Genomic DNA, 27823 nt, shown 5'->3' with positions numbered 1-27823 from the left:
AAACTAGCCCTCCCATAGCCTCCAAGCAGATATGCCTTTTGCAGCTGCATTCCTGCAGCTGGGGCTGCATGGGCCGGGGCTCCCCACAGAGCCCATCCGTCCTTCTTGCCCAGAGCAGCAGGCATAACGCCCAGGAGCTCAAGGATGTGAAGTGGTTTCACCGGATCAGAAAGCAGAGGCCCAAATGTCTACACTGTATCTCCACTCTCTGCTGGCCTTCCCTCCTTTCCCCCTCAAGTGGGCATGAAAGCCTGGTGGGGCAGTCGTTCCAGATACAGCGCCAGTGAGACAAGGGACGACGGAGAGAAAATGCCATTTCAGCTGACGGAGAGAAAATGCCATTCCAGCTGTGCATATGCAAAAAAAATACACAGTCCCCAGAAGGTGCAACAATCTCTTTTGTTTGTCTGAGGTCTCGTTACGGTACTTGATTCCTCCCCAAAAGCAGAGACATCCGTTCTAAACGCTGAGAGCGCGCGGATGCAAACCACCCGATGCCCTGATCATATCACTACTCCCATTTGCTGTATGGGTTCTCAGGCTCTTTAAATCCTTAGAAGAAAAGACAGACTTTAAGTGTATGTAAATTGAACAATTTTATGGACATGGAGACCAAAAATGGAAGAAAATTCCAGAAACTTGGAAGCTCTGAGTTTTTTGTTGTTTATTCCCTACTACTTGTATCTATTTCATTCTGAGTATACATTTGAAAAAACTACCAATTATCTAAATATACCTATGCACTAAAAAGATACTTCGCTAAAATAAAATCTAATTTTATTAGATAAAAATCAAAATTATAAATCACAAAATCTGTGATTCTGTGAAAATCTAATTTTAGGAAAAGCCTGAAATTATTGCTAGAAAAAAGGTAAAAATGGTTAAATGCATTAAAGAGAAAACTGGTACTCCTGAAAACCCCCTGGAAGCATTTTTTGCTTTTTTTAATTGTTTTTAAACAATAATGGTAACCTTCAATTAGCATTTTAACTACAATAGAAGGGTTGTGGTCTCAGTTAGAAACAAGTTCAGCTTTGAAACAAACTTTGGTTTGCTCTAGTTTTAAACTCAAGCTTGTCACTTGGGTTTTGGTCCATACACCTCTGTTTCAAAACAAAGGATAAAGTCTTATGTTACTGAGTCCCTCCTGTCACTGAAAATCATGACAGACTACCTAGCAATAGTACAGAATGCCATATGGGCACTTTGTAAATGCATCAGTTCTTCTGTATTCCATTTAAGGGATAAAAATAAAGCTTTCATTTCTTTTTGTGGAGTTCCTAAGAGCACTTTGGCAATTTTATGATAAGGGTTCAGAGTTGCATTTAATATGGTTGAGTAATTAAGCAGAATTAATTCTTCTAGGACAAAAATGCTTTAATCATGATCTGCTAAACCATCCGTATTGAATTATTATCCAAATTAACTTTTTAGAAAGTTTGTATCCAGAAAACTATGGTCACTCAAAACAGCAGAAACAACGGGCTTTGTAAGCAAAAAACTACTGTCATTACACTCCAGAAGCATAAAATATAAGGCAGTTGATTGGAAAAGATACGAAAAACAAAAATAGAAGGCTATTTTTATCTATTAACGTGTCAGACTGTAATATTTTTGGATACTTTTGAAGCTTGGTTGGCTGAGCTGGATTTCAAAGATCTCGTTACGCTAACAGCAAGCTAGGAAACTTTACTCTTGCAAAGGCTCTAGGAATAGCACGACTCCTTGTTTCGGAAGTCTTGACGAAGGGGGAGAGAACGGAGCTTTCGGCTGGCCTAGCAAAGAAAAAGGGACTGTACTCTTATGTGCGGATCTTCCTTTAAAGATAGGAAAGACAACTAAGGAACTGGAACTGCTCCAGCCTTCCCACAGTTCATGCTCATGGAAACCTGGACGAAAAGATTTCATTGCCCAGGAACGAGATTCAAGACTTCAACTTTTTGTTGGCTTCAGAGGACTCTGTATTAAGTGTCATGAACGCATACCGAAAGCCAAGTGTTTCAGAGCTGCCATCAAACGGTTATTTCAAAATGTATTTGCAAGTGTTCACTCCGGTGAACATGACAGTCTTTCACACAACTGCGCCTGCACAGTCGAGGCCAGCAACCGCACACACATTTGTGTGCTTAATGCACAGGACAATGTCTGTCCCTACAATGAGCCCATAGGAGAATAAAGGCAACTTTCTACAGCTGAAGTGGGCATGAATCCACTTAATACCAATGGCAGAGTTTTCTGCTTTTGGTGCTGAAGATCCTAGGCGGGCATACTAAGTCGTTGTTCATTATACGGACTTAAAATTAAACATCACAGCAATTTCACTAAGGTATAAAAAGCACTAATGAAACATCCATCACTTAGAGCTGTGTTCTTCAAGATTTTCAATGCCAGGTGATTTTTTTTTCAATATCTGTTGAAAGAGTCCTTTTTGGGGATGGGAGATCTCTGTTACAGCGGCATGCAGTAAACTGTAGGACAGCCCACAGCTTGTCACCTGGAGTTCTGCTCTACTAGAGTATGGGAAGAGGCAGAATAAGCTGCAGTAGTAGCTGCTTTACCATGTTGTGTCCTCTGAATCCAAATGATTTTCCTACAGAGGAAGACTGCTCTCTCAACAGCATAGTTCTCTTCAAAGTGTAATGTAGGCATTTAATCAGTGGCTCTTCTAATGAAGCCACTGATTAATGAAGCTCTTATATTTTACAGTTGATCTGATATATCAAGTTTGCCAATATTTTCCCTAACATTTACGACACAATACCATTAATTCCTTTGGTTTCTAGCTAGCGCCTTTAAAACCCTTTCACTGAGCTAAAGCACATGATTTCATTCACACTTTAAAACCTTTTTTGCATGCATGTTTTTCAAAGCTGATTTGCCTGAATTATACATATGAACTATATTTAAAATTTGTGCATTATTCATCACTACAAACTATGAAGTATCATTTAGGGATTAACACAACTATCTACTAAACTGCAAAATAGCTCTTGTCAATAATGAAACCCAGTGGATTTCAAAGAACTGATTGTATTTAAAACAGTAACCAAATATTTCTATAAAGTATGAAAATATTTTACCAAATTTTCCAAGAAAAAGCACGTGCATGTTCTATTTTTTCATTGAGATGAAAACAAATTCAGTTTATCTAACAGGCATATGAAGTATAAAACGGCTTAAAAACTATATAAAGCAAGAACTCTTTCTGATTTATAAGTTGCTGTTTTTTCTTTCTACAGTAGTCTCTATGAACAGCGCGTCCACCGTATTCATTTTGAGACTCATCTATATGCTTCTACATAGGACAAATCAAATTAAATAAAAAAGATTAGCAGAATTTGGATTTTGTATTCAAATGACTATTTCTCCAGAGAAACAATATCTCCTTCTCCCAATACTCCACCTACGCACATTAAAATAACTCAGAAAAAACGTGAATCTAAAACACTTTATACACAAAAAAAACCAGACAGCTCACATAGTGATAGTCACACAGAAGAGATATTTCTTCTGAAAGAGCAAGAAAAAGCATTTAAAAGGATGCAGTGATTCAAAAAAATACAGGCAGCTTGATCCCAATAAAAACCTGGGATCGCTCAACGCCTTTGGATCATTTCCCATCTATTTTCTTTTATGGAGTTAATTTTTTAGGAAATTGTTGTTTCCCCCCCCTCTTTTTTGTCACTGCAGACACTCCCTTTAGGCAACCGTGCATCAACAATCCTCCCACGTTCAAAGTCGGCTACATCTGTTGCTCTTTCCCATTGTTGAAAATTCCTGCCTTAATCCTATTTGACTTTATTCATGCAAAGGTCATCCTGAATTCAACAAATGGAGGCGCGATAGCAAGCACACTGTTGAACACGGCTAAAAAATGCTGTTGTAGAACATGCAGCTAGTGTGCCGGCACTATCTCAGAAGTACTTGGTTTATTATGCAGGCTCCTAGTCCTCAAAGCTGTGTTGCAATATGAATTGGTAACATATTTCTCCTAGCATCTCAGGAATACAACGATTTCCCTCAAACTGGCTTGATTCTTTCTACTGAAAAAGATTTGCACTTAACTCGTATTTGCTAGCGAGGACGCATGCAACATACATAAACGAGTAATATTTGACCGTTTCGCATCCCCTAAGGCTTAGCTTCTGGCATATATGGCTCCCTTGCTTCTCCCGCTTTTTACCTCCCAGGTTATTTAGCTTCACAAATCGACTCTATTTAATTAACTAGCCCATCTACAACTAACAAGGGTCACTATCTTAAATAAACGAGGCAAAATTTTGCCTCAAAAATCTTTTCCAAAGCAGGGTAGCACGGATAATACAGATACCTCATTTTAAGGCCATCGCTGCACAGCAGATTTGCTCATAGAAGCTGTCTATTACGCTTCAAGACTCATTTTTCTTCCCTAGCGAAAAAAAAAAACAAACCCACACAGCATTCTGGCTCATAACTGTGATTTACTCTTATGCCTAAAGTATGTGACCAAACCAAAGAAAGATTAGCAGGAGCACTGAATTAGCAGCTAAACCAAAGTTAACTATCAGGCTGATTTATGAAGTGAAGATAATTATTTTTGTAATATGGCCATAATTCATCATGATGGAAGCAAAGGAATATTTATTTATATACGCTTATTTCCAAGCGGAGGAGCTTGCCAACCCAGAGGAACCAAACCCAGCCTTCGGGCAACCGGAGAAAACAGACTATTGCTAGGCTTCTTCCTTAACAGAACGCTTTGCTGTGGGCCCAAAGCAGCTTAGAGCGTGCTGCAGACTTTAACAGTCCTCAATAAAAATCAGATGTAATAGCAAAAAGTTAAACACTACAATAACATCAGCTTATTCAAATTGTACCGAGCTCCTCGGTAACTGTAAAGGAGCACTGGAAAGAATAAAGTTCTCAATTTCAGAGTCGGTTGTTCTGCGTTTCTTCTTCGGGAGACTAATGAAAAGGTGCACAAGTTGTAGGAAAAAAAGGGATAGGGTTTATTAGGTTCTTGTTATAACGATTCTGAGGATTTTTGTTTTGATGAAGGTTTAAAAAATTTCTTACTAGATGAAAAATGTTCCCTCTCTCTTTTACCTTTGGAAAAACAAAGCTTGAACCAAACAAGAGTAATAGTCTGTGAACCCATGCATGCGACTCAAAGCCTTCTACATCCTTTGAAAAGGTTAAAATAACTGCTAGGAACCTGTATATCCTTAGATACATACAAAAGGAGCCACCTACTGGCCTGCCACGCAACCTTGTGCACGCTTGCCTCCCTCCTCCTGGACAACCGTCCCTTCCTCCGCAGGAGCAAAGTCCAATAAATTAAACGAAATCAAATCAAAGGGCCTCATCACGGATAAGGATTTTCAGATTATGCATCCCCGAAGTTAGCCCAGGTTTCGCTTTGAGCTACCCTAAAGCGGCCGGCTTTCAAACGCTTCATCCCGCGACGGCTGCCTCGCCTGGCCAGCGGTGTTTGGACCTAATCCGGCTCACGCGCCGCGGGAAAACCTGAACAGCGTAATGAAAGCAGGGACATCGAGAAGCCTCGGCACTCCAGAAAATCCAGTGCTCCTGGCAGTTGCTAACTTTTCCATCACATTTATGCATCTTAGGGATACCGAAACGACTGATTTCGGAGAGCGGCTTGCACTCCCAGCTCTCCCTCTGGAGAGCCCCCGTTGGAGGACCATACAGGCAGTCTCCGTGGATCTGCCTCCCAATGTAGCCATCTGAAGCCAGATGCCCAACAGGAGGCAGGGTGGAGACCCCGGCAAGGGTCTCATTCGGAGCGAGCAGAAGCGACGGGCCGTCCTTTGCTGCCTGTAGCAGCCTTAAAGCCGTTCCCACCTCAGGACGCGTGTCTTGTCTGATCGCCTCGCTGAGTGCAGCTGTTGCTCAGACAGACTGTTGAGCGAGCTAAACTGACTCAAGAGACTTCAAAGGTTTATAGAAGTCACTACAGATATTTACAAGGGAAACATCAAAGCGATTTTAGCATTAGTCTCATTTTGGGGGGAATAAAATACGAAATAACTATTTTCTGTTTTAGTGATGCACAGCAGCAACATAGCCCTTTGCTTTGGCGCACAATAAGCTCTGGGCTTGCTGGCTTTGCCAGTGCCACCACCAGAGGCCTGGGTAGTTTTCCTTTCCACAAACTGGTATATAGTTTGTAAACTTCCACGATGAAATAAAATATACAAAAATGCAGCCACTACTTATCTATAAGGCACATTTTTCTAGAAAAAGTGAGTAATATTTCACAGAGAGGACAACTACGAGTATTGGGATTTGTAAATGCAAGTTAAACACAAAAATATGAAAAGCGAGTCTTTCAATGCTATAACACCGGTTCAATTACCAAACGTTATTTGCACGTGCATTTTGCAGAGGAGCTCGCTAGTCCAATCCAGAATCACTGCAGGCACTAACAAAGTTTGCATCCATTTCAATCAGAGCTAGATTGCATCAATAATGCAGAAATACCTCAAAGACCAATTATGAAAATGACAGAAGGAGCCAAGCATTTATCATCCTGCAAATTACATACATTAATTTACAATTAAAAAGAGTTTTCTAGGACAGCCCTGGAGACCTGGTATCTGCATCCCCATTACTAATGAGGATCCAAAGAAGAAATGCTGAAATACTTAAGTAGCAGGCAGCACTTAAAGTTGCCAAATCAAGTGTTCAGAAGTTGGGAAATTACAAAATGAGGGTTACATATTCAACGTTAATTAGTACGCTCTTACATTTGCGTTATGATACAATCTTTAAGTGCACTTCTCCTAGCCTTCCTCCTCATTCAGAGCACACAATGAACAATCTCACTGAATGGGAATACCCAGTATTCCTGTTTGTCCTTATTATTAGCTGTTTGTCCTCATGCTTCATCTGCTGCACGGTCTCTGGACCTTGAACTGGACAAGGTATCATTAATCTCATCAAAGGGCTTTTCCATAGTGTTCATCTTCATGGTATTTTAATCGAGAAGATTAACCATTTAATCTTCCAGACATCCTTGGGAGATAGCAGTCCATTTAACAGAAGAAAAAGCGAGGTCCAGAGAAAAGACAACTCCAAATTATTGCTGTTGCTTTGGAGCATTCAGTGAGTCACCTAACACCTGTCTATACAGAGAACTGGTTGTTTTATGATACCTCATATGCTACAAAACAAAACTCTCTTCAAGCTGCACTGCACTTGAGTTTAGCTAGTAGCTTTGCAAATTTACCATAGTTGTACCAAGCTAGGAACTTAAACAAAACCCACTGCAGTCTAAAATTTGATTCAAGAGATTAGCTTAGCACCACACAAGTTCATGACAGAGGAACGGATAACAGGCACTGCTCCCAGAGAGCATTCGGTCACCTTACTCGTAGCGAGAAGGCCGTGCTGGCCAGCTGGCCCTTGTCTCACACAGTGCACAACCTGGACTAGTTCCCTGCCTAATAGCATACACAGCGCCGCATGAGTCATGCGGAAAAACCTGCCTGTGATGATGTGCTTCCATTCAGATAATATATTGGTTTCTTGATACTTGTGCTCAGAAAAGGGGTAAGGTGAAAAGTGAGGGGTCGAGGTTGGAAGCAGTCTCCACCAAACCCATGCAGGGCTCTAGCTACAGGAACGTCTGCGTAGGTCACTTGAACCTGAAATTCAGAAGGAAGCATCTTTCCTAGAGGTAATACTAGGTCCATGACACTACAGGACAGTATCTAAATCTTTCTGACAGTGGTACACAACTGGTTTGTTGCTAGAAAATGGACATAAAATACTTTTGTTGAAAGAGCAGAAAGCAGCAGATGGAACAAGGGTGGGTTTCATCTATACTTCTGATATATGCAAATTGACTCCTTTTGGCATCAGTCATGGGAATACTAGTAAGAAAACGGACATCACCCACCACCAACTCATTATAATACATTCATAAAGCCACCTGGGAAGAGAAGGGGGAAATCAAGCATGGTTACGAAGAAACTAAATCCAATACATTATCAACATTGACAATTGCTATAGTAAAACAGAATGGGCAAAACAAGCAATGCTCAACTGAGAAAGAATTTGCCCGTTCATCACTTTGGTAGTCTAAGACAGCAACAGGCAAGTAAAAAGCAGGAACCTTTACAGACACATCCATACAGTACCTCACACACTCCCTTGGGTCCTAATAGACAGTAAAACGTTGTCACTTCTAGCCTCTTTTGTGACTGCTCATGGTTAGGTTGCCACATGTTACTCACCACATTTTACACCAAGTTTTATAACATTTCTAATTAAAAAGGGAGAGTAAAACAGAAGCTCTTCATTTTCCCCAGCAACGTCTATCCCTGTCAATGTGCTTATTCTTCTATGTCCATAACCCCTCTTCACGTGCAGCCATGCCTGCATGTTGAAGACAGAAATGGCTTTTGCAACGGTTTCCATTTTTTTCTGTCCTATCATGGTTCTATTCTGCAAGTCGTATATGCAACAGCCTGTAAACACTGAGAGGTAATTCAACTTTAAATGTCTATCAATTAGCTGGCCAAGTCTAAGCTATCTAAGTTCTTTCTGCAGTCAAGGGAGAGAAACAGACACCTCTATGAACAAGGTATCTGAGATGGTTTGGTGACTCAATCCCAGAAGGGGATCTGCTGTATTAGAGTCCAGCCCTGGGAACTCTTACTCACACAAATAGTCAGTAAAAGTGCTTACCACTGCCGCATATTATTGAAACACTCCACATTTTCTCCACAGGACGCATTATATTCGTTCTATTGGTTTGTCCGTTTCTATTGCTGTGTCATCACTGAGGGAAACACTCATCTCCCCAAGCATCTTGGTTTCAAGAGAAAAGCAGACTGAAGAACAGTGTGGAATGAAAACCCATTTTCCCCAGAAAGATGCAATTTGTGCTTTTCTAAAAGAAACTTTTTTTTAATACTCCAGACTTATAGTTAGTTTTCAGATCCTCAGATTGCACTAATTTTAGATTCTTTCCCTTCAACAGTATTTTTTCCCAAATATAGGCTACAGAGAAGACCTTAAATAATTTAAATAAAAAAATTGACAAAGCTATCTGATCATTTGAAATGGTATATTGCATCACTGCCCACTCATTAACAAATCATTTGACACACACAAATTCCCCAAACCAGCATATCACCTAGATGCTAAACATATGTTTCACAGCCAGTGAAAGCCTGTGCTACCACTGGAAAGGATCACCTTGCTTTGTTCTCGTGTCGATGTTGTGTTCCTGCTCCTGGTACCCACATAACTCACAGTCGGTACTGAAGCTGGCACAAGGCAGGGCAGGGAAGGTGAGAAAGTGAGAAGCTGGGACAGGGACCGAAGATAGCGCAATAAATCCAAACCCTGAGGTATGCATTAGTTGAGGACAACAGGAAGAGATTCCTTAGCCTGGACTGACCTTCAGCAATATGGAAAAATACTACCTCTCATTTGGAAGTGAAGAGGAGAACAGTTGATTCCTTATTCCAGCACATATTCTAACAAAGTTGTTACAAGTCCAAACATCAATTAGTGGTAAAGAACACACAAAAAGCATGTAGCTAGTCAAGTTGACAAACACCATTTAAAAGACACGCAAACTGTAATATGAGATTGTTTAAATATCGTATAAAAAAAAGGGAGCCTCTTATTACTTAACTCTTGAAAAGCTGCAAGTTTAATGAATTGTCTATGCCTCAATATGATTATCTCACTATCTCTCTGCTCACATCATGCGTGTGGCTCGTCTTTCTTCCTATTAAAAGGATAAGGGCTGCTTGCTTGCTAAGACAGATTTTCTCAGAGTGCCTTTTTTGCATAAGTTCATAACAAGAGATATCTTAACATTCTGTCCACTACCTCCTGAGTCCTCCTTGGGCTAGATGAGCTATCAATCTATGGAGGAAGCGACAAAGATGTTCTCATGCAAATGAGTTGCACAATCCCTTTGCAGCTAACGTGAAGCTGGAAAGGAGCAAAATCATTAAAGAACATGTTCCAGAAAGCCAGAGAGTTCTGATATGAATGGACAATTGAGATGTTTTTGATACTGGGAGAGGCAATGAGTGATCTCCTTCATCTACCGTTTGCAGTTTAATATAATTGCTCTGCTTGGCAGCATTACTGCATCTTGTATTGATTTGCCCACCTGTGTTTCAAAATGAGCCCCTCCTACTGTTGCATCACACAAGGTTCATAACAGTAAGGACAACTAGAAAAAACGAGCAACTTGAGCCTATGGTATCTATGAAATCTTGAAGAGTAGCACCTGGCACTGTACAGAATGTTACTTCACTCTCCTTCCACTAAACTCACCTAAGAGTCTCATATTTTATCTTTGTCTAAGCATTTATTCTACCTTGAACTTCAGGTTTCTTCTTGTCCCCCTGAAAAGCATCTGAGAACTCCTTTTCTTTCGCAAGGAAGTGATTCTTGCATGCTAGAACACCTGCCAGTTTGAAGGATAAACTGCCTATCAGACAGAAAACACTTTCAGAAAAACAGCCTGAACTGAAAAGCGTAGCAGATGCACAATGAATTACAAAGGATATCTGATGGAGATAGGTTATTACACATGATGCAGGAAAAAAACCTGTATTTCTAATTACAGCACACCACTTTCCCTACATGTTTCAGTAGAGCTTAAACCTGAGAGCTTGCCTGGCATAGGTGCGCAGACTATCACTGGGCATGCAAAACATCCGTATTAGTTTAAAAAAGAAAGACAGAGCTTAGACAATGACACTGACAACCATAAGTGTTATTATTGGCTTTGGGTTATGATGTGAATGTGTATTCTCCTTTCCTGCCAACATAAAAGGCCATCAGAAGTTCTTGGCTACAAGCACCAAAATCAGGGCCTATGTTTTCATGACTATCAATAACATCGTGACTTTCACAACAGTGAAAATGGTGTATACGTTAATAGGACAGATGTAAGCCTACTTATCACCTTGTCCCGGTGCTACATACTTTCTCCAATTGCTGGGTGTAACTCAAAAACCGGCCAAACACACCCAGGGCAGATTCAGAAAGTGTCCCTGTGGTCTGACAGCAATTCTGTGTCTGTTTACAAGATCATTTACCATCAAAGCTATCACGAAGATTGGAGTGCAGGCTTTTTATTTACTGGGATACTGCAGAGAAGCCAACAGAAAACTGTGAGAGAGAGCTCTTCGTGAGCCACCAAGTCCAGGCTGACAACTAGTCTGATAGCACCAATGAACACAGGTTTCCAAATTGTGGAGACTGAAGAAAGGACATGTGAAAACTAGCTGGATTCACCACATGTAGCATGATTGGCGACTTTCAGTAGCTTAATGACAACAGTAATATCCAGAAACCTGGAGACTTCATGTTCATGAGCCTTCAAGGGGATCTGGGCCTTAGTTGCAATCAGGCAACAAGCTGAAATTACCCTGTAACAGGAAATTCCTTTTCTGAAGAATGGTTTCCTAAAGGAAAAGGCATATGCTATCCTTCCAAAGAAGGAATAACACCAAGCCAGCGCAGGAGCTATATTCTTTTAACGCTTAAAGATATCTGTTTTACACACGAGGGTGATTATGCTTCCTCCTCTGTCCTAGTAAATAATTCATCACCTCCCACGTAAATGCAGTAGCATTCCTACTCCCTCATTCTAACAGAGGCAGTAAAAGTCATGATTTTGCAGAAACACATTGCTTCAGCCTCTCCACTACAGACACAGTTACTGACTCTTGGAGTGATACCTGGATCTCGTTTCCAATAAACTCAACATAATCCCAGGATGATAAGAGGCACTGTGACCAAATTTTCCAGTTGAATGATATGTATGCTTTTAAATCAACTAAAGAAATGATGGAAGCAGATATGCATGCTATGCACTGCTCTGACAAAAGGGAATCACTGACATAAAAATATCTTTTGAACTCCAAAGTAGTTCACCTTTTCCCCAAAAGTCAAGGGCAAGCAGAAGAAATGTAAAGTCTCCACCACCTCTGTGAACGGCAGAACCTTGTAATCTAACCGTGTCGAGAACAGTAGGATATGCATGATGGTAACAAGCCCAACAACACTTCAGTTTAGCCTAACAGCACTGTAGCAGACTGATGACTGCAGAGCTTAATTACAGCTTCACAGTTTGTTTGTCAGACTTGTCTAAACATAGACAGCACATCATAGCCTTCACGGCCATTTAAGATGATTAACTGTGTGATAATTCTAGGCTTTCAAACTTTGAATTTTTAGGCTCTCTCTGATGACTGGGATTGGTTTAGAGAAAACATGGAGGGAAGACAGGTAAAATTAAAGTATTCCGTTAATAATGTGTGTATGTAATAATATTCGAAAGCAAAACTTCCTCCCAACCCAGATACAGCAAATGCTGAGCTAATACTATTGGCCAAGAGGTGCCTAGACCTTTAGGGAGAGCTACACACTGCATCATCTGTGACAGATAACTGCCCCTTTCTCACCACGAAGGCTTATGTGGGGATCACTGGGCCATCAGAAGGGCCTCTTCAATGGGAAGTCATTACGGAGGCCTGGAACGAGTTTGCTACTCCAGTTAACCGATTGCTCAGGGAAGCAGTGCAAGGTAGACGCTTGAAAGGGGTCAGGTAAGCAATTGCATAGAGAGGTACGGTGGAAACGGCCAAGAGAAGCCAGCCAGTGGGATGATCTTATAGCAGCTGGAGAAGTAGAGGTGTCCTCTGCACAGAATCAATATGAAAGGGCCAACAGTCTAAACTTACTCTAGTCGTATGGCCTCAGCCGACCCAATGTAGGCTAAACCCCTCGAGTTTGGGGCGGGTAGAAACAGCTTCACTGGCCCTCTCTTCTCCCATCTGAATTCTGTTATGGAATGCTAAGGAGGCACCGGGTGAGGTAATGTCTTCGGAGAGGAAAGAGGCTAAAGACCAGCCTGGGAGGAGTGGAAGATACTGTGCTGGCTATCACTGTCAACAGTATCATTATTCTAGAGCATCATCTCGGAGAAAATGGGACTCTGGTCTGCCTTGGCTGCTTGCAGGGATTGCCAGACACCCTCCAACTTCAGGCATATGTGCACTATATGCTTGAGAACAAGTATTTCAAGGAAAAAAATAAAGGTTAAATACTGTCCATATCTGTCATCATTACTTGTCTTTCTGTCCAACAATCACCTATAATTATTTGATGGTAAGTTTTTATGTCAGTCTCCCAAAAACATCTAGTCTTGGCTTCAAACTCTACTTCTACCATTTTCATGGCTACTTTAGTTAATGTCCATTTATTGGTCTCATATTCTATCTTCACTGATTACTGAGCTCTTGAAAATTGCTATCAGCTGATGACTCCACCCTGCAGTACCATCTCTCTCTTGGACATACCAGGCATGACGCTGAATACCACCAGTTAAGAACATGTTTTCTGGAATGTTCTGCCCAGTTTTATATGAAATTTTTACACAGAATTATCCTGCACAACATACATCTCTGAACAAAAGAACTAGGGGGAGCCTGATTTGCAGTGGTGTCTACAGGGGTAATTAAATGTGGATATGATTCCAGGGAAATCTAGCAATCGGATTCAGTTTTTAGCTCATAAAACTCCCTCAGAAGAATGCTCTTGCAATCCATGCACTAGCTTAAGCCTATTCTCAAATGAGACATGTTCAAGACTGCTGACTGCTATAAATTCATTGTTTTATTCCTCTCTCATTACCACAGACATTGCTGCTATATATTAAGAAAACCTAAAAAATAAAAATAAAAAAATAAAAAAAGTGTGGGAAGTCAGACATCCCTCGGGCTAGAAACACCTTCTACCACTCCTTGGGTAATGGTAAAGTGCCGGATTCAGGCAACAATATTTTAACAGCAAACACAACTGGATTTATGTGAAAGTGTTCTTATATCCTGGGTGCCAAGGCTAGAAGGCTCACTGTAGCTGAACGCTGAACAAAGTAGCTTTGGTGTCCAGCCATACCCTCTGGATTTGTTTTTTGGGTGTATACTTAGGAAAGTATCATCCTTCCTTGCCCTACTTTTAAATCTGTATTTATATCACTAAGAACTTCACTATTGTTTTCAAAATCTAAGTGTTATTTTGTAGGATAACACAATATCAAGCATTTGAACCTATCTCTTGAGCAGGAAACTGTCATGTATCAAATAATCTCTTCAGGAGCAATTTCCACCTTATAATCTTCCAGATCTACAAATATTAATACATGGCACTGACAGCATTTTTATTTTCTGCATATAGGCAATGTGATAAACAACATTAGCACAGTAAAGAAAAAAGGATCTTCGAAAAATCTGCAGCAGCATTTTTGGAGCCTTTTTCCTTGAACTCTCAGGAAGATCTGAAGTTCTAACATTAATCCTCTGTTCACGTAGTGCAAGGCTTAGCATTTCTGTTCTGCAACCAGTTCCTAGGATGATAACCAAGACAGGGACTAGGACATGTCAGAACACTTCAGTTCTGTCCACAGTTCTCTCAAAGGCTTTCTGTGCCCAGCAAACCTGGACAATTCACTTACTAAGTTTAGTTACTTAACCTCCATTTACCTAAGTTCACCCTCGTGGGACTATTCCCCCCACATAAGGGTGTGTACTAAGTTAATGTTTGCCTAGTGCCCATACCCTTTGATGGGAGGTTTTTCAGCGTTGCTAAACATTGTCTCTATTATTGAGTAATAAACAAACAAGCTGTGCCAACAGCCCAAGCCCTATCTCAGCACTATTTTGTATTACAGTGTGAGGAAATCGTTTAATTTTCCTTTCTTTTAAAACGTAGTAGTTTTCTGAATTTCAGGAATCATTCCAAGTAAAGTGCTTTTGATCTAAAGTTATTAGATCAGCTCAGAACAAAACAACTCAAGCACAGGAGAGACTGCGCTCTCAGAGTGGTAAGCGATCGCACAACGTTTTAATACACCCAGTCAGCCAAACCTTCCACTCTAGCTGTAACATAACAAACCAGGACACGGTACCAGCCTTGGAACCTTCCTTAATGGTCTCACATCCTCCAAAAGCCTGTAAAAGATAGACACTCTGGGGCAGCGAGGTGGGCTGCAAGTCGGCACGCACCAAGTATTAGGAAACTACCACCCTGCAAAACAGCAGAACTTACTTGCTTGTGTTCCCAATAACACACTCTTCTCAGCAAGTTGGATCCTGCACCTTTTCTTAATCAGTTCCAGCTTCCAGACAACCTAGAACTCAGTCTCAGGTAGACAAAACCAGCAGCAACCTAACCCCGCAGTAATACATTATCTCAGCACCACAAAGGTACGAAATAAAGCTGAGGGATGTATTTCTTTGGATGCAGACCTGCAAAATAAACTTTCAAACAACGAGCAAAGAGGGCACGTCTTCCATCAAATGGACGGATAAGATCTCTGCCAAAGCTCTTATACAGATATCTTCTCTCTGCCTGGTAATACTAGATTGTTTTACTTTGACCACTTTGCTTTGACCTGAGGGCCAGACTCCACCAGAAATCAAGTAATATGCAAAAATCTTCAAATAAAAACCCTAGCAAATGGGATCCAATCCCATCTCAGTGCGTTATAAAACCACTATACTTCGATTTAGTATTTCCCTAGTTGTGGTTTTGCATATTAAGAACAACCTACGAATTGAGCTTGTGGACTTCTCAGTGTTGTTTTATTTTGCTATGAGGAGAGACAGATTAGGTTTCTCGTTTCTGGTCTTTACCCTGAGCACTAAAACATCAGTAAGATCAGAGCCGAGGGGGATAAGGACACGTCAGCAATCTATCTCACTAATTACCCAACAAAATGATAGGTATGACAAGCAGTTTCATTCAGTTCTTAAATTAACGTATGGCAGCTCCAATACATGGCAAAACACATGACAATATGCTTAAGTTGTTCTGGAAAGGAAGCTTTCTGTCCTCGGCTTCCTATCCTTGGAAAGGAGCAGTAAGCATATACCAGATTTGTTTTTTGCAAAGGTCCCATTAACACACACTATTAAATGCTTGACTTGTTTAAAAATGCACAAGGGGTGCTACCTGCTGAAATGCTGAAGTTGTAACTCATACTGACAAAAGTGAGCTGTTGCATCCTGAAATACCTGCTCTGCACATCGCCCTCTTCAACAAAAGTTAATTCATATTTTCAGTTTGAGAAGCAGATGTATGTGCATATATATGTATGCTTAGTCTAGATATTCCTAAAAAATTGTTAATCTGATTTAAAGTAGGCCGTGACTTTTTTAAAAGTACTTCCACATAACTATGGAACTGGACAAATATAAATCCTACCACAAATAAGTAGTATCAAGTACTAAGCTCTTAAAACCCAGATTTACAACAGAAATGTGGAGACAGGCTCTTCAACAGGGGCAAGGCTTAGTCACATTACAATAGATCAAGACAAAGTATTGTACAGCATGATTTTCTTCCGTCTCAATGGTATATCCAGCTGTCCTGCCACATTTGTTACTAGAAGACTCTCTTCTTTGAGACTGCAGTTGCTGATACTGTTGTCATTAAATCCTTAAAGAAAAAATACAAGCTCCTACTGCTGCCCTCTCCCTATGAGCCAGTAAGTGAATAGAGATGAGCTGACACCTTATTAAGTATAAGCAAAGCTTTTAAGAAGGTCTGCAGAAATAAATAGGAAGTCTACAATACACATATTGGTAGCTTCAATAATAAAGACAAAATTTTGGTATGAAAAACCTACCTTGGGAGAAGAAGAAAGCTCCTTTGATGCAGGAACAGCTGACATGTTCTCACTCATTCCTGTCTCTGTCTTTGGCAAGAGGTTTGGTGGTTCAGGAGCCTTTCTTTTCATCTTCTTCTCTGGTTCTTGCAGTGGAGCAACTTTAATTAAAGCGGGGCTTGATTTTGGTTCATAAAATGGATTTGATCTAATTAAAAGAAGGGAAACATTTATTTGCTATCTCCTTGAAATTCAAAATGAAAATAATATTTGTTTGGAGGAGCTGATGACTAAAATGCATTTATTACTCCATATAAGAAAAAGTTTTGCTTTTACATGCTTTGAAATGCTACTTTTCCATATGTTTGATAAGCGAGCTACCATAGTTAAAACCACATTAGGGCTTGTTATAAATGTTACCTATTATTATAATTGATATAAATTATAAACATTTTATAAATTAGTTAAAGCTAACTCTTCAAATATACAAGGCTACCTAAGTAAGAGCGCTCGGATTTACAGGTGTGCTCAGTATCAACAGATTTGAGTGAAGTTGCTGCCTGTGACATAAACAAACGTTGACAATCAGGCCACTTTTACTTGCATACTTAAACACGGCTTTAGAAGCCTCATTCTAAGCCAGTCGAGTCTGAAAATTTTGGCCTCACTAGGTATGCAATTCGTGTCAAGTATATTTTAATCTCTGCAGCAAATAATCATTTCAAAACACCCTTTGGATAAGAGAACAGTGTTAAGAAAACAACAACCTCTCTGTAGGCACCAGTGGTTGTAATCTGTCTTATTTGAAAACGCTTCTTATAACTTAACAGTTTTTAAGAAACACAGTAAACGTCTTATAAAATGGATGCACTCCAAAGGCTTATTATCCTTAACTTGGGCATTCACGTTCCAACTCTACATTTGCTCCCCCTAAATGAATGCTTCCTTAGCTTTTCAAAATTTCATCTGTTAGTTTGATGCCACCAGTTGATACTCACTGTATGTGGCACAACGGCTTCTACTATGCACTTAGACAGAAATTTTTTGTCCCGCTAAGAATACTTGCAGGAACCTTCTTTGTGGCAAAACAATTTTACGAATAAACTTAATTTTCCCCGTTTTCCCAATCTGTCCTGAAAATGGACCGTTACTGACAAAACTATCTGATATGTTAGTACGTCCCTTTCTATTCCACGCTCTCCCTGCAAGATATGTGTTTCATGCATCTGCTGAAGTACCTTTACGCAATGAAGTCACTGCAAACTCCCAAAGACCTGTCTGCATACGCTTCTATAAAGTGTAACTAATCAGAGCAAATAAGCCCAGGACCTTGAATTCAATTCCAGACGGAAACAGTAACGCGTACAACCCGGGGCGAGAGCCTACCTTGCTATACCCATTACAGATTTCCTCTCAGGATAAGAGAGGCAACCTAGTACACGCTGTTTTTAAGAAACTAAGTACAATTTGGGCACAAATGAAAAGATTAGCTATTCTTCCAGGTTCCTTTCACACAATACTAACAATTTTTCTCAGTTTTGCACACTTTAAGTATGAAAATATCACTTTCAGTTTCATGGACTGATCTTAGGGTTTATGTTAATACAGTTTGCCCCTGTCCTCTGTTCACTGAGTAGAAGAAAGCAATTAATATGTCACACTGCAGAAAACAAGGCTACTTCTGAAAGGCAGAGCTTACTGAAGCACGTAAGAGAAAGCCTGACATAAAACCTCCAGACGTTTCCGAGAATCTGCCGCTGCTTATTATAGAGAAAGAGATCTAAATCTAGATACTGAAGTGAAAGGAAAGACTAACACTAAAATAACTCATCTGCTGACTGAAGGCAACTTTCAGGTGTTCCCACTTTGCTGCCCATCAAATGCAAAGCTCCCAGTGCAATCAGAGCTAAGGGCAATATCCAACTAACGAGCTGAAGGGAAACGGATGGGTGTTTTCCAGGCAGGGCGGTGGAAAAAGGAGGGCATTCAGGCTGGAGCAGACAACTCGTACGGTGCTGTCAGTAGCTCTAATTTAGCTGACAACCTAGCTCAGATGTCTCCAGACTCTGGCAAGTTCAAAGGGAGGTGAAAATAAAGATAAAAGAGATAAAGGGTGAAGAACACCACATGCGATGGGAGAGCACAAAGGGCTCTTTCGTGCTGCACGAAGAGCCAGGAGGCGCAGGACGTCCTGCAGCAGTGACCCGCGCAGCCTGCCCACCCCTGAAGGAGCGGAGCACATTTGCAAGGCGCTAACATGAATTTGTTGTGAGAGAGGTTCAGACCTACGAGAGCATAAAAGTTTCGAGGAGCTGTGTTTTAAATACTTATGCTCCAAAATTCTCTCTGCTGTGGGTGTAACCCTAAACAAGTGTAGCGTACTACGTTTATCAGAAGAAAGCGCTATAAAGGGACGAGGTAGTGGCTTTTTTCCGAAAGGAGATTGTGCTGTCGAGCTAGGCTAAACCTTCACATTTTGATCACAGTCCGGGCAGAACACGTATGTTGTTTTTCACTTTCCCCTTTTCACCTCTTAATTGGTCTTACAAACTTCCTGGAATCCTGAATATTGAAAAAAGATTTTTAAAAAATTCAGTTTGACACAGACAAAAGCTCCCCCCCCCCAGTTCTCCCTAGGAGAAGACACTGTAAATCCAAGTTTTGAAGTCAGTGGTGTGAGATACATGTAGCAAAGTTTGGTCTGCAGACTTCCACGCAGCTGTGTGCGGCATAAAACACGGGAAAAGTCTGGTGGAAAAAAGCCTTAGCTGAAAAATATTAACGCACTCTTTTCTGAACCTAGCTCACACGCTTTTTGCTTCAATGGTGGTATTTAATTGGATTTACCTAAAGAGATACCAGACTGTCCACTACAAAATTAAAAAACCTGACTAACTACATAGCATTAAGCAGTCGCTGGCAGCGTGGTGGCTTGTGCCTTCTTTTACAACAGTCGACTTCAATAAATGGCAACTAGACGGTCTTTCCAACTAGAAAACATTACTCCAACCCATGCAATGATTAATGAGATAAGAAGCTACAGAGCCAAACAATATCTGAAAGTAAGTTTTATTTTGACCAATTTAAAAATGCTTTGGATGCTCATTGCTGGTTAAATGGAAAAAAAATCATCGCTTTATTGAGGAGTCAAAACAAAGCTGTCAGTGTGCCAGGGTTGAAAGAACAGGCTATATTACCAGAAATACTAAGGTTGAAAGCATTAGATTTAAAGTAGCTGTGAACTGTGCTATGTGCAAGTGATTAAACTCAATTTAGCACAGCAATCTCTTCTTTACAGATAGTTACCTAACATTTTAATTTAACGTTATTAAGTCACCTGACATTTTGATTTTACTGTACAAATTAAAAAAAAAAAAAAAAAGAAGGCAGCAAAAGCAGAATTTTACTGTAACTTTTCAATGCCCAAACTAATAAAAGGAAAATGTGTTCCTTATCTCTCACCCGATATGAGAATTTAGCCAGAGGAAATATGTTCTGAGAGAGCAGTTTTACAGCAGAATATATGTAATGAACATCTAAGTCCATCTCTACCATGCAATGCCTTATTGCACTTATGCTTGTAACATTATGCTTTGCTTATGCATGTTGTGAAATCTCATGTTATCTTCACAACCACTACTGAAATATGTTTCAATTAAGCCAATTACCTAAGGTAAATCCTTCACAGAGGCACAGTGAGGATAAGTATCTTTTCCAAGATTACAAAGAGTTTGTTACAAAACTGGAATCAGAGTTCAGGCCTTGGGGCGCTTTTTGCCAGTTCCAAGGGCACAATCAGAACTAGCCACTTGCCAAAGTGAAAAAAGGCGAGTGCTGGTTTCAAGTGCTGTGTCCATACTCCCAGGACACATCCTCCCATTCCACCCCAAGTAGAAGAAGAGAATGCCAAGTGGTAAATTAGCCAAACTCCAACAAAACCTTTAAGTTGCATGGATAAAATACACTGTATTTCCTGAGATTTGGTACACGTCCTTCAGGAGCCTTCTATTCCTCAGGCCTCCCATCTGTCAGGTTCAAACCACTCCTGGGGAAAGCACTGGCCCAGCAGTAGCCAAAAAGGATGAAAAACCCAAACCAAGTTACAAGAACAAAAATCAAAATATAAGATGTTAGGAGTGAGGTTGAAAAGAATATGGAAGTTTTTTAGCGCTGTGATATGACTCAGTTGTTCAACCATGTCTTGACCGCACTGCTCAGGCCAAGGCAAGTCAACACATCTTAAAATAGATATATAGTAGAAGAAATAAGAGGGTCCAGAGACGTGCGATGAAAATAATTACAGACATGAAGAGATTGCTGCGTGAAGAGAGATTGAAAAAGTTAGCACCGTTTAATTCAGACAAGTGACAAGTAATGGTGAATATGCTAGAGACACATAAAACAACAAATGGTTTATGGTAGATAAATCAGACACTACATTTAATTGTTGTTTTCATAAGCCAACAGAAGGGGCTGGGTAACAAATCTGAAAGGTAACTTACTTGCAATCAATTAAAGGAAACACATTCCATACAATACCTTATTTGCTTGTGGAACACTCTGCCATAAATTGACACTAAAGCCTGGGCTTTAATAGGATTTGGAAAAAGATTAGCCACTTATGTAGATAATATAAGCATCAATATTCACATTAGCTCAGAAACAAAACACCTCTGGACATAAACCCTCGTGATGCAGGGCGCACACAAACTACTAACTGGCACTGCCATTGAAAAATCTTCCCTTTTGTGCTCATTGTATCATACATACCCTTAGGAGAAACTTCCTACTGAAAAGTCTGAAATTATTGCCATAAGGCAAGGAATAATAGTGCTTGTAGGCGTGATATAGTCCTGTATTCCTAAACTGGTGTTGTACTATTACATTTTTTCTTCCAGGAGAGTATAGAGATTGAAAGGTTATCCTTGCCACTCTTCTATCCAACATACTTAACAAATTGTCTCCTTGTCTTTTTCTATGACATGACACTCCTGTAACCTGTGAGGACATTGGGGAGGGGTATCTATTTAGGGGTCAGAATATAAAAAAAACGATGTCGGATGTAGAAAACTATTTTACAGTGCTGTTTGACATCTTATCCTTCCATCTTCTCGCGGGACGATGCCATCATAAATGAAATCATAGACCACCTTTAAGTAGAATCCATCTACAAGCAGTTTAATTTTTACCCATGTAAAAAGCATAAAACAAGTAAGATGACAAAAATCCAAAGGAGGCTGTTGTAACAAAGAGCTAGTGAAATCTATAGTCCCATGCACAGGAAAAAACAGGCTGCCCTTTAGGACACTGCTGCAAGCTCATCTGGCACAGATTAGTTTGTGTGGAAATGAGAATATAAAACAGACAATTCTTCACTTGCCCATCCATGTAGCTTTTGCTCCTTCTGCTTTTCTCCTCGGTTTTTGCTGTTCTCTATACTCATATCTTTGCAGGTGTAAAGTATACATATAATTTCTCCCTGCAGACTGTGCCGATCAGTGATTGATCAGGGATGCCTGGCTGCGACCATCAACAGCGCAATCGCACTGTGGTCTGAAGATACAGCAGCCAACGCTGTTTGTTCAGACGGTCCCCTGATGAATGGAGCTGGCACAGAAATCATTCCCTAATGCCCGTTTTTTCCACAGAACAAACATCATCATCAACAAATCCGCGGCCACAGAACTTGAAAAGGAAAAAACCCTGCAGCGTCCTTTATACATTTCTATTAGCATGCATGGGAATTCTTCAACTTCCTAGAACACAGCTATAAACAGAGCAAACACGAAGATGATGATATGACACCCGTATTAATATTAAATATTAAAGCAACGCAAATGTCATGCCATGATAAATCTCATTAAGTACTTTAAAACTAAAAGTTAATTACAGTTGTTGTCTGTAAAATTGCTCCTGTGTAATAACCATAAACTGTCTCATGAGTGGTGTGGTTGCTGACTAATAACCACAAACAAGCAAGTACACCTTCAAACCTCCCAAGCTGCACAGCTATTGCAGAAAGCTCTCACTCCTTGTTGGGCTTCTTTACTATAATACAAGGCAGCCAGAGCTCGTTTACACAAGTTTATGATAAAAGAAACAACTTAAGGAAGTTTCTTAACTGGTGTCATCTTTCCCATAGGGAGACGCAGTTTTACGAGACTCCCAAAAATGTGCTGTACGGACCACACAAAGCTCTTCTTTTATACATACTGCACTCATCTAAAAAGACCTTCTGTTTTCAATAACAGAATTTCTTATTTTATATGGTAAGAAATAATGACAAAAAGACAGGAAGGATCAAGCTCTGTTGCACCTTCCTTTTTAGCTTACATGCAACTGCAGGGCAAGAAGTGTCACAAAGGTACACAGATTTGTTCCCTATCAAGTAATTTGCTATCAAGGAGGCAAAGAAAAGTTTCCTAACTGATCACGTTCAGCTGTACAGCTGAACAGCATGACTTGGAGTTATGGGATTTCCTGCTGCTGAGCTGAAGATCAGTCTGTCCTGAGGAGGTGATTAAGGATCACCATGGCTGAACCTAATACACCTCAAGATTAAGCCAGGGATCCCACTAATGCTTCCAAGATTGCTGAAAGATCAAGAATCATACTTACTCATCTAGCTCTTCCTCTTCAGCTTTGGAGGTATCTGCATAGAGGTATTTGCTCATATCCACTGGTCTGACGTTCTTCCTTTTTGCAGGTTGTGGAGGAGAATCTCTTATGGTTACAAAAGTTTCTGGCTCAGGATCTGGCTCATCAAATGGGTTCAAGTACTCTGGGGCATCATCATCTTTAAAGGGATTGTAACTGTCAGCATAGAAACTTTCTTCCGGCTTTGAAGATGAAGCTATTTCAGTGTCCGGTTCTAGAAAACACAGAAAAAGTTTGAAACCATTTTATCAGATCTTTATGTTTTAAAGGCTTATGAAAAGGTTTGCTTCATAATTCTCAATACATAGAGTCTTGGTCTCAAATGAATTTTCATGCTTTATTTATTTACAGCAATACCTTGTTTATTCAAAAAAAGGCCTTCCAAAAGGAGGTCATTTCATCTGGGGTATATTGAATAGGTTTAATTTTCTCACTTACCAAAGCTCTTTCAATCACATTAGTTATTAGTCCTCATCATATCAATGGAATCACAACAGATGTTTTAAAACATTTTTCCAACCTATTAGCCAATTTGTATCCTAACAAAACGTCCTTAATTATTCATTTGAGCTTTTTATAAAGAAAAAAGATATCCTATATTTTATAATAAAATGACTTTTACTGGATATTAAAGAATGGTGATAGCGAGTAGGTGCTCTTTTCATTTCTTAAAAAGACTGAACTAAAATCAGTTATTAGGTGTGATCAGTAATTACATTTCAAAACACACATATTTTCACTGTTAACTGTTCTGGGTAACAATACATAGTTTCCCAGTAAAAATGAATTTAAATTAACCCTAAAGGGACAGATAATCAAATGACTCATCTATTATTTGAGCTGCAGAGCAAAAAGTTATTAGCAACCTGGAGCTCCATGCAGTTCTGCAGAGTAACAGACACTACAGAAAGAACATTACACAAAAGCAAATGGTTACTGGATATCGAACAATACAAATCCTCATACAGCAATATAACATTTTTCACAATGACACTTAGGAAGACTAATCTTACACTTCCTGCAGCAGCAAATGACCAAAAGCGCCGTTTAATATTTCCTCTGAGGTGCATTCAAAATTTATGCAAATAGGAACTTTAGTTAGTGGTATTCAAAGTTAGTTTTCAATAACCACACCCATTTTCTTTTTAATGACAACTAATTTTCTTTTTTCAGAATTATGGTTACTAGATTGACCAAAACATACCTTTTAGCTGTAAAAAAAAAAAAACAAAAAAAACCCACCATTAAATGTTATTTGTAGCATGGCTCTATAAGAAGAAAAAGATGAAGTTCCAAGAGTGCTCATCACTAAACAAACATTTGAGATGACAAAAAGTCTAGTCAAACAACCCAGAAATGGAAGGAGCGGCAAAAGAAACAGCACTACAGTCGCTTGATCTTGGACGGATGAGGCGCTTAGTTGCTAAACCTGGTGAACCGACAGAAAACGTAGATATTCCCTGTAAGTAAACTTCCAGTACACCCTGTCTCCAGGGCATTAGCATAGCCGTTAGCATAGCCAAGGTGATCGAAAACCCTGCCACAAGTAGCGTGAGCTACTATCATCTGCAATTTGCACAGGAGCCCCTCACAGTTGAGCATCAATATGGTCCACAGCTGCAAGGAGCAGCGTTACCCATCTATGCCACGGACTAGTCTCCAGTCACAGCCCCAGGGCAAGTTCTCAGAGCAGGGAAGACCTTTGTCCTCCTGCTAACAGCTGAGAGCTACCAGGGACTAGAAAGATTTCCTTTTAGGCAGGACCGTGGATTTCTAGCTTCTTTCGTCTTTTTCTTCTTCACGTTTGAATTGCAAAGACTATGTCAACACGTTCTCTTTTATACTATTTCTAAACGGTCTGTTTCTAAAATGATGGATCATTACTCAACAGTAAGAAAGTCAGAAACAAAAAGGGATTGACTGGAATAAAAAAAATAAAATAATCAAAATCTTCCTTAAACACAACGTGAACACTTGAGAGGTAAATCACTCGTCTGGGATTGAGAGTGAGCTCAACAGGGTGAAACAAAATAAAATTGCTCTTTGCCAAAGAATACTACAGGTTCTAACCAGCAGACGCATTCATGACTACGCACAGTGCTTGTATCTGTGGGATTTCCCTGCAGTGGTTATTCAGAAAATTACAGTAAAAAGGTCCTTTAATTCCAGGTGAGGTTTGCAATTTCTTAATTCCTTCAGCAACCCGATGCAACTTAGTATTAAAGAAGCAACATATACAGTACTTACACTTATCTCTTATGTATACTGTAAGTTGTTATATTAAACGTCAATGTCAGAATGCAGTTAACACTGCTTGAAGTCAAAAATTGCAGCCAAAAAGGAGAGTGAAATAAGTGTAAACAAGGCGCTGCACTGAAATGGGAGGAAAGGAAGGTAGAGAGAGATCACAAAAAAGCTTCAGCTGTGTCTTAGCAGATGGGCACATAAACTACTGCAGAATAGCCCAGGGGGTGTATTTACAGTATGTCAGCTGCGGTGTATGTGCTTCCTCCCACCCCATAGTAAATACAACATGCTTATCCCTTAATAAAAGGAGGATACGCTACTGGGCATTTATCCTGGGAGCAAGGGTATACACACAGGTAGTTTCTGCACAGCAGGTGATGCATACTTAGTTCACACCCTCGTTTATACTGTGGTGGTTTGCTCATACGCTTGCACCCTGATAAGAAAGATGTTGTTAAATAATCAAAAACCAGCTTGTATTTAAAGACGGAGAAAGCCACAATAAAATAATATTGAAGATTTACAGTTAAACTGATAAGAGAGAAGAAATGAGCCAAGGCTGAAACTCTTAAAGCCACAAATATAACTGAATTAAGCAAGAAGCCTTTGGCAGTGTTATAGAAGAAACACACCAGAGCAGAACCCAACACTTTAAATGTAATTTTTCATTTATTTTAAGCTAAAACAGAAGAGGTCCTATATTGGAAACGTATATTGGTTTACTTGCACCACAGTAGTCTCCAATGCAGGTGGCCACAACAAGCAGCAGTTTCACCTTGCTTGCCCCAAGATGTCCTCAGTGCAGGTACCTACAGCTGAGCTAATTGTCTAGACTCCTTTAGAGTCAAAGGAGAGAAAAAGGCACTTCTAGGACCAGCTCCTTTGACCTCTATTAGAGAGCTCCATTCAGCTAAAACATGTCTTCCATTTCTTTCTACCTAGTATAAAGAGGTTCTAGACAATTAGCTTACAGGTATATGTTTATATTGCTGAAGTCTAAAACCAGGCGAGACAAATCCCACCCTTGCTGTCTAAAAACACCTGATTTGAAACCTACTGTCATCAGGGATGCTACTCACTTGCTGCCCACATATTTAATGATTTGATGAATTAGGTCACGCAGAAATGCTTTTAAGATTGGCCCTCAAAAGAGGGCTGCATGCAGGAAGCAGAGGTAACCTAATGATGCACAGAAAGATGACTAATGAATTATTCAAATTGTGTTAGTTATCACAGAATCACAGAACGGTTGAGGTTGGAAGGGACCTCTGGAGATCATCTAGTCCAACCTCCCTGCTCAAGCAGGGGCCTCTAGAGCACGTTGCCCAGGATCGCGTCCAGGCCGGTTTTGAGTATCTCAGCGAAGGAGTCTCCGCTACCTCTCTGGGCAACCTGGTCCAGTGCTCAGTCACCCTCACAGGAAAGAAGTTTTTCCTCACGTTCAGGCGGAACTTCCTGTGGTTCAGTTTATGCCCGTTGCCTCTTGCCTGTCGCTGGGCACCACGGAGAAGAGGCTGGCCCCATTCTCTCGACACCCTCCCTTCAGATACTTGGACACATTGATGAGATCGCCTCTCAGTCTTCTCTTCTCCAAGCTCAACAGGCCCAGCTCTCTCAGCCTTTCTTCAGAGGAGAGATGCTCCAGTCCCCTCATCATCTTTGTAGCCCTCCGCTGGACTCTCTCCAGGAGTGCCATGTCTCTCTTGTCCTGGGGAGCCCAGCACTGGACACAGTACTCCAGGTGAGGCCTCACCAGGGCTGAGGAGAGGGGCAGGATCACCTCCCTCCACCTGCTGGCAACACTCTTCCTAATGCACCCCAGGATCCCATTGGCCTTCTTATGGGCAACACATTTTAACCAAAATCTCTTCCTATTTTAAAATTAGTTCAATTTTTAAAATATTTTGTTAAGACAGCCTGTAACTGCCAAAATTTGCTTCTGCATCTGAATACAAAAAGATGGATCACTGCACCTACCCGTGAATCTATTGATAAATACACATTATCATATCTAACTAAAACTTGCTGATAATTCACAAAGAATATTCAAAAAAATATCCAAAAGAGTAACCAATCTGTGCTTTAGGCTTAAAAAGGAGGACTTAGGACTACTAAGAATGTCAGTAATATTTCTGAAATTAAAAACATTCGAGGATGTCTCTTAAAACTACACTGTAAGCCTTTATTTTTAATCTGCTTTTAAGTGTCTCCGGTAAACAGAAAGTTAAATATTTCTTTAAATCTGATAAATTTTAAGGGCTAATG

The 27823-nt window shown here is 40.2% G+C and overlaps 1 protein-coding gene across 28 annotated transcripts in view; it reads right to left on the bottom strand.

Annotated features, from left to right (window-relative positions):
* EHBP1 (EH domain binding protein 1) overlaps positions 1-27823 on the bottom strand; it is a 283064-nt gene that overhangs the window by 94337 nt on the left and 160904 nt on the right. For all 28 annotated transcript variants that reach the window (XM_068940596.1, XM_068940595.1, XM_068940601.1 and 25 more), the window contains 2 exons: positions 23273-23525; positions 16676-16862 (listed from right to left, as the gene is read on the bottom strand). In XM_068940596.1, the coding sequence (XP_068796697.1) occupies positions 16676-16862; positions 23273-23525 (440 nt within the window). The remainder of the gene's footprint in view (positions 1-16675; positions 16863-23272; positions 23526-27823) is intronic.

The sequence above is a fragment of the Struthio camelus genome, chromosome 3, assembly GCF_040807025.1.
Source record: "Struthio camelus isolate bStrCam1 chromosome 3, bStrCam1.hap1, whole genome shotgun sequence".
NCBI lineage: Eukaryota > Metazoa > Chordata > Aves > Struthioniformes > Struthionidae > Struthio > Struthio camelus.
Note: the sequence above shows the minus strand (reverse complement) of the source record. Positions and strands in the feature narration are given on the sequence as shown.